At 35.1% G+C, this 8,006-nt stretch overlaps 1 protein-coding gene across 1 annotated transcript in view; it reads left to right on the forward strand.

Moving 5' to 3' along the window:
* Positions 1-8,006, forward strand: part of LOC106462760 (selenium-binding protein 1-B-like) — a 99,223-nt gene that overhangs the window by 44,553 nt on the left and 46,664 nt on the right. Inside the window, exon 3 of the mRNA XM_022390090.1 lies at positions 1,032-1,198. Within this exon, the coding sequence (XP_022245798.1) occupies positions 1,032-1,198 (167 nt within the window). The remainder of the gene's footprint in view (positions 1-1,031; positions 1,199-8,006) is intronic.

Genomic DNA, 8,006 nt, shown 5'->3' on the forward strand with positions numbered 1-8,006 from the left:
TTAATTTTCTTTATCCTCCAACCACTGCTGTATTCCCTCTTCTTCTTAATTTTCTTTCTCCTCCACCCACTGCTGTATTCTCTCTTCTTGTTCATTTTCTTTCTCCTCCAACCACTGCTGTATTCTCTCTTCTTGTTTCTTTTCTTTTTCCTCCAACAACTGCTGTAATTTCTCTTCTTGTTTTTTTTCTTTTTCCTCCAACATCTGCTGTAATCTCTCTTGTTTATTTTGCTGTTGGAGCTGCCACTGTTTACCAGGCCAGATGGTAAAAACACAAGACATTTTGTGAATAATGATTGTTTTATTTCTTCACTTTTGTTTTCTTGTTTTATCTCTTCACTCAATTTATACTCCGAATAACATTTCCATAACCTCCTGACCTGTAGTTACTCAGAACAGTTTTTCAGATATCAGTGTATCAGAATATTTATATCAGTTTGTGACTAATTTATATTTCTTCAAAATAGTAGGGAATTGTGTTTGCTGTTAGGGGATCACATATTATAGGGGATAAACAAATAAGTGCAGTCATTGAGGATTACTTCAATAGGTGTAATTCTTTATTGAAAAGAATACATTTATCTACAACTTAAAACTTTAGCTTTATCAAATTAAAGTGCAGAATCATGAATTAACCAGAAAATTTTTTTATAAGCCACATTACATTGGTAGTCAGTATCTTAACATAATCTACTTGTTTTTCGAAGTTTGTGTTGTATGATAAGTACATTTTTCCTCCTTTTTAAAAAGAGAAAAGAGAGAGAGAGAGATTAATATGTTGTTGCTTTTTACCATTTTTGAATTTTTGCTATTAAGATTTAATTTGCTAGAAGCTCACAAATTTAATTTTTTCAATGTTTTTTTTGTCTAGGTATTAATATTTGTTACTGATATTTCATTTTATGTATCTAATCTTTTTAAAACTAAATTGCAAAGTTAATTATTTTTCTGACCTGTTACATATATGAATATGGTTAAATATTACAAGATTATATAGCCACTGTGCTAATGATTATGATTTTATTCACCAGCAGGGTGTGGAAAAGGTCCTGGCTACAAGAGTCCACTGGAAGCTATGGAGGGACCTAGGGAAAAAATACTTTATGTCGTTTGTATTCAACCTGATTCTTATAGGTCAGGTAAACCAGACTATCTTGCTACAGTTGATATTGATCCTGATTCCTCAACATATTGCAAGGTATTGTAGCTATGTTAATGCCTTGTTATACGTATACTTTAAAGAAAATGTTGAATTTTATCAGAAACAAGTAACTGTTTTTTAATATATGCATATGTCTTATAAAGAATTTTAATATGTCTTCTGTTATTGGTTTCACCTAAAAATAAGAGTATTTTTTATTGTTTTCCATTTTTTCTTTCACTTTTATGTGTGCTTGATAATTGATACCTGGAGAATTTGCCAATAAAAGGAAAAATACTGTTATTACCTTATCTACTGAAATTAGAAATATACAAGTTACAAATAATGAATCTTTGATTGCAATATATACGCACATTAGGTGTTTTTAACCATCTAATTGGGGGGGGGGGAGGTCCCTCTAACTCAATCCCCCCTACGTATTTTTGGAAATTTGGTGGTTTTATTTATAGTTAATAGTTTTGGTATGAAAAAGCTAGATACTCTTAGAATATGTGCTGACATCGTGGGCCTTCAGCACTAGAATGCATACAACAGTCATCAAATAAAATACTTTTTCTTAAGAAAAAAATTCTAAATGACAAACCCCTGCACACACATAAGTTTCACAAATTTAAATTTCAAGAGAGAGGGAGATCCAAAAGTCACTTCAAAATGTTATATTACTTTACAAGTTATTTTATATTGATGGGCTAGACAGCAAAATACTCTCTGAAACAGACATAAGCACATCTCGATTGGCAGTCTGTTCAGTCTGTTTTGCATCCAATTTTTTTTGCTTATTTGCTCAGTTCACAGTTTATATTTTCAGCTGCATAATTTTTATTATTTATAATGTTTTGAATTTTTCTGATTCTGTGAATTCTTTTTAGAAATACAATTCTCTTTTTCCCCAGTCAACTCCACTCATGATACAGGCACAATTCCATATTACATCTACCACATTTGCTGTAGCTACTACAGCTGCTTTGCTTGCTACTTCAATGGTGTCTGAGGAAGCTTTATCTGATCAGGAAATAACAGCTCTTGTCCATAGGGAGTTGGCTACTTTTATGCGGGCTGCTGAGCACCTGATGATTCTCCTCTCACGTCATGTTTGGTTTTTCCTGCACATGACGATGTGGATTTGGATAGTCTGTTTCCTTGTCGTGCCTATATCTCATAGTTGCATATTGTTTTGGAGGTATCCAGGCCTTCTTTCCCATTTGTTTACTTAATCCATCAGGTATGTAATGTTTTATCCTTATTTACAGTTTCCAATGATTATACTCCAGATATTAGGGTTCATGCGATTCATTCTGGGAACCAGTTGAGTTTGTGTGTCAGTATGCCTTGACCCCCCATGTACTTTGTACAACCATGCTTTAGCATGTCATCATTCTGACTTTTCATACTTAGACTTTAGTGTTTGAAGTCATTTGTTCTTTTATGGGGGATTTGTTTCCTTTTCCCTGCCTACAATGAGCAATGTGGCTCAGTAGATTTGTGCTTTTGATTTGTAATCAGATGGCTATGAGTTCAAGACTGGCCCATTATACTGTTGTGTCCTTGAGTAAGACATTTTACCCCTCTTGTTCCAGTCTATCCAGATATATGTTGGGTACCAGCTCTTAGGACAGGGTTGAACTGTGATGGACTGACATTCTATCCAGAGGAAATAGGTCACCATCTAGAGCCCTGGCCCTATTTCCTTTTTAAAGTCACTCATTGTGACAGTGGTAAGTTTATGGATTTACAGTGCTGAAATCTGGAGGTAGATTCCACATGGTGGACACTGTGGGTGGTCTGATGTGATTTTTCTCTGAAACAAAGAAACAAACCAAAATAATTTGAACAAGTATTTCACTGATATTACGAGGAAACCAGCCAGTCTGATTTTAAAAATGGGTACTGGTGCTCTATCATTGACCTGTTAGCTCTCAACCAATTCTTAGTCCTCCCACATTTCACCATGGAGTCGCACTTAGCCATTCATTGCGTTTTCCCTCTTGGTTTGTGGGTGGTGATGGTCAGTGAATTGGATACATACCTACACATTCACATCTACCCTGCATCCTGACATTAACTTTGTTTTGTCCATTGGGGTGAGTGTTTCAATCTGGCTCTTCTGTTCCAACTTGCCTTGGCTCCCTACATTTTTTGGTCAGGGCATTTACACATATTTTTCATATCAGGGCCCTTATTTTATACCTTACTTGGATGACTGGCTTCTTCAGGCTTCCTCACGGACCAGCTTTGCCTTTCATGTTCAGTTTCTCCTAAGAGTAGTAGCTTGGATTGGATGGTGTTGGTGGAGACGTTTTTCCTCATTCCCACACAATACCTAGTTCATCTTGGAGTTTTGTTTAATTCCCTTCTCAGATGGTTACAAATTTCTCTCCTTTGGTTGGAGGCTATGGAGCTTCTAGTTCACAGCTTTCCTCCCATCTTTCTCCCAGGGAGTGAGAGGTTCTTACTCCTTTGGGGACATGGGTTTCTCTGGAAGTACTCCTCCCTTTTAGTCATTCCAACATGTGTCCCCTTCAGTGGGTTTTGTGGGTCCAGAGAAGCTTCATTTAGGATCCCTTGGACATCCCTCTCCTCCTTGCTCCTTCCTTATCAACCGACTTCACCTGGTGGTTAGATCCGGACAATACTCCTATATGTGTTCCTATTTGTTAGATATACACAACTTTTTTGTTTAAATTTAATATGATAGTTATGGCCAAGATAGTTATAAAGCACAAATGCTAAACTTAGTATTTGTAGAAACGATAATTTATTGCATGTTTGCTTACATAACTGTTTGCAAGTGATGTGTTGTGTAGTTCAACTGCTGTGAATTGATGTCAAGTTAGTTGAACCTTCTGAATTTTTCTTGTTGCCTTAAGTGAATATTGTTACATCATAATGTCTTGTAGTTTGTATAAGGTTTTAGGCCTCAGTCAGGCAATATGTATATAGTGAACCAAGTTAGTGGAAGTAAGTTAGTGAGAGAGATATAGCCAAGTTTGGTCATAAAGAGTGTATAGTAGTGACTTTTAAAGTGTAGTAATCACAGATTATATTGTAATACAATATATATATATATACAATATGTTGTAGAGAAGAATAATTCATTTTGTCAGTTGGGTTCTAAAGTAGCAGAACCAGACTGTGTGGACTTTTGACATAAGAGAGAATTATTTAAAGCTCAGAATACAACTGTGGTAACCCACTTGGTAACATTATTGAATTTATCACTGATTGTATTGTGATAACAGAGCATAGAATAATAATTCTTGTCAATTGAGTTATAAAGTAACTGAACCAACCTGTGTGGACTATTAACGAAAAAATAATTACTTAAAGCCCTGGTTACAAATGTGATAACCAATAGTGTAACAAATTTTTGTACATATGTTTGATTTGTTTTGAATATAATATTTTAAAACAAGTGGATTGAGTGCTGTCTATTTATTGTTGAAATTTATTACCAACAAGTCACAGATACCTACTGTAAAGAACTGCAGGCCTATAGAAACCTGACACTTTTCCTTCTCCTTGATTGGAAGGTCACCTTTTACACATGCTTCCCAGTTGAGATGCTTATCTGGTTACTTGGGAGGTTTCAGGGCAGTGGACTCTCTGAGTCCTCTGTCCTTTTCAATCCCTGGGAGCTCCTTGCAGTCTGTCGGCTTTAATGTCAGTCAATGATGGTGCTTTCTGACAACTTAGCTTCATCTCGTACATCTTCATGCAACAGGCACTTGGTCAAGAGACCTGTGTTTTTGGCCTCTGATCCTCCTATATTGGGCCACAGCCATTGCATTCTTGTGTTGGCTTGCCATATTTCAGGTGCCCTGAATGTCATCACAAATTTTTTATCAAGTCCTGACAGAATCCTCCCTTCAGAGTGGCCACTGTATCCATGTTTTTTTTTGTGGATGCTGTTCCCATTGGGGTGGTCCAGATCTGATTGCCTTTGCAAATCATCTCAATTATTTTTTACCCTGGTTTTGATCTTCTGTTCTGCATCCTGTGGCTGGAGCTTTAGTTTGGAATGGTCTATACCCATATGCCTACCCTCCCATTTGTTTGCTTCTCCATATACTTTTCATCATTCAGACCACTCTGAATCAGATTCTGTAGGTGGCTACACTTTAATTAGCTTCATTGTGGTTTCCACTTCTGCACTGACTACTGGGGTTACCACCTTTTCCCCCACCCTCCTATATCTGCCTCGGTCTGGCATGTGCCATCAGTCCATTCCCACTTTCCATCTTCAAGTATGGCTTTTGTCTGGTTCACGGCCTGTCAGGCTGGCTTTTTGCAGTGCATGGTGTCCTTTTTTTCATTATGTTAATCATTCCTCCAAAGACTGTGGATGACCAAATGACTGTTCAAATTTTTGATGTGGTACTTTTTCCAGATTGTCTTTTCTGCCTAAATCTTTGCTTGCTCAGGAGGGTATTTCTACCTTTACACCCTTCTTTATCACACTTTTATAACCATTCCTATCCTGATTGCCTCCTCTGTTCAGTTGGGGCTCTCCATTGTTATGGAGAATGGATGGTACATTCCTAATGCCACCTGGTGATAGATTGTAGATGCACCCCCACTTTGCTGTCCCATGAATGTCAGTTCCCAGTGGATATGGTGATGGTTTGGTTGGATGTGTACATAAGATATTGTATCAGCAGTTAACATTTTTCTAAACTGAAAATGTATTTCTGATAGATTATTACCTCCTCTCACATTTCCCACTCAACCTTCCCCCTTCTGGTGTAGGTTCTGTATCTGCTGCCCAATCTTGAAGTGAATAAGGGCTGCATGGATGAGCGGGTGTCACACTTCTATATGGTGGAGGGTTGTTGCATCAGTATTTGCATGATAGCATGGAGATGTCTCATGGGTAGGTAGAGTATCAAGGCTAGTAGTGAGCAAAAATTTGTGCTATAGCAAGCCCATAGTTTGAATATGACCTCTCATTATATAATTGCTTTTGTAACATTGTGCATACATGCAGAAATAGCATTTTCATACTTATCAGAGGAAATTTACTAGAAATGTTTATTTGCAGTATCAATAAAGGAACCATTACATTTAAAAATTTTTTTCATCTCTGGGCACTAAAGTTACACATGAAACCAGTTCCATTTTGGACCAAAATAAACCCCCCACTTACAGACCAGGCTACGGGCTTGCTTATAGAGAGCAGTAAAAGTCAAGAAAATTTTTTTGTGAGTGGAGGTATCTATTGGAAATACATTTTCAATTTAGAAAAATGTTAACTTTTGTCATTGGTGATTATAACATACATACCCGTTAGTGCTGTTTTGTCAGAAGTTACAAAACAGGGTGTTATGAAAGTGCACTGACCAGTACATGAACCCAGGATTCTTGGTTCTCAGTGTTTTTGAGGCCAGTACTTTGTAACTGAGCAATCAGAACTTAAGTTCCAAGTTACACAAGTGGATAACTTCCATAATGCATAGCTGTTACATAATTCCCCAACCCCAATTCATACAAGGCTCATCCTTACGAAACCACAGCAGTTGACAGTACGTGCAGTCATACAAAATACATGACTTAAATAACTGCCAGCCTGGGTTATAATATGCAAAACAATACATCATTTGAATGTTAGAATCCATGGACATAAAGGGATCTCATTTAAAACCAGAAATTTTTTTCTGATACCTATATCTCTGCAGTCTATTCACATTATGAAAAATTAACACAAATCAACCCATCTCTGAAGACAGTTTCAGAGTTCTGCTTACTGTCCAGTCCAATATGTATAACTTCTGAACAAAGAAATCCTGCATATTAAAATAATTTTAGCTAAATATTTCTTTTAACTGACAATTTATTTCCTTCAAAGATTAAAAAAGTAAAGTTAGCAAAATTCAAAAACAATTTACTACTCCAACTTATATGTAAAAACTTTTTATTCACATATTATAATTAATGAAATTAATACATTAACATATTTACAAAAAGTATTTTGAATAAAAATATTATTGCTACTAATCTATAGAAATCTATAAAAAGTGAAATATAATTGATGATTCCACATACTTGAATATATATCTCCTTTTGTAAGTGATTATAAAATCACATAAAACCTCTATTAAAGTTGGGCTTATTACTAATTCAATAAGTAATGTAAATAAGTCTGATCATTGTTTTTGGGTTATTGAACACAACACAACATTACTCTGATTATTGTTTTTTGGGTTATTGAACACAACACAACATTACTCTGATTATTGTTTTCTGGTTATTGAAAACAAAATGCCAGTTATAAAGTGTTCTTGAATTGAATGTTTCTGTTCTTACATATGACTTTACATCTTTATATACTAAAATAGCTTTGTAAGACTTAATAAAGAATCTATATTTTTTATTTGACAGTTTAACTAAAAAAAGCAGTTTAAAAGTATTACTTTTGTATTTATAACAATTATGTTGTCTTTAATGAACAAACATTTATACAGATGATTGATATTACTAGAGGGTAAATTTTTCTTTGAATATGGTTAATTTGTATCTTTACTAGCCTCTAAGAAAATACCTTTTTGAAAGAGTTAACAATACCTGTATTTCATATTCCATTATATACTGACTTATTTCCATCAACAGTTTAAATTTTATGTTTAAAATCCCTCCCACAGAATATAAACTAGATCAAAGTAATATAGTGATTGTAGTGCACATTATTTTTTCTGGACAGAAGGCCATAGTTAGCCTTTTTAAATGTAAGATTTAAATTTTAACATAATTGGTTTACCCTTGTGTGTTTCCATATGTTTTGTTACATAATACATAACTGTTTGTAATTACAAATATGTGTGTGTGTGTGTAGTATATATATATATATATA

The sequence above is a fragment of the Limulus polyphemus genome, unplaced genomic scaffold (assembly GCF_000517525.1).
Source record: "Limulus polyphemus unplaced genomic scaffold, Limulus_polyphemus-2.1.2 Scaffold1242, whole genome shotgun sequence".
NCBI lineage: Eukaryota > Metazoa > Arthropoda > Merostomata > Xiphosura > Limulidae > Limulus > Limulus polyphemus.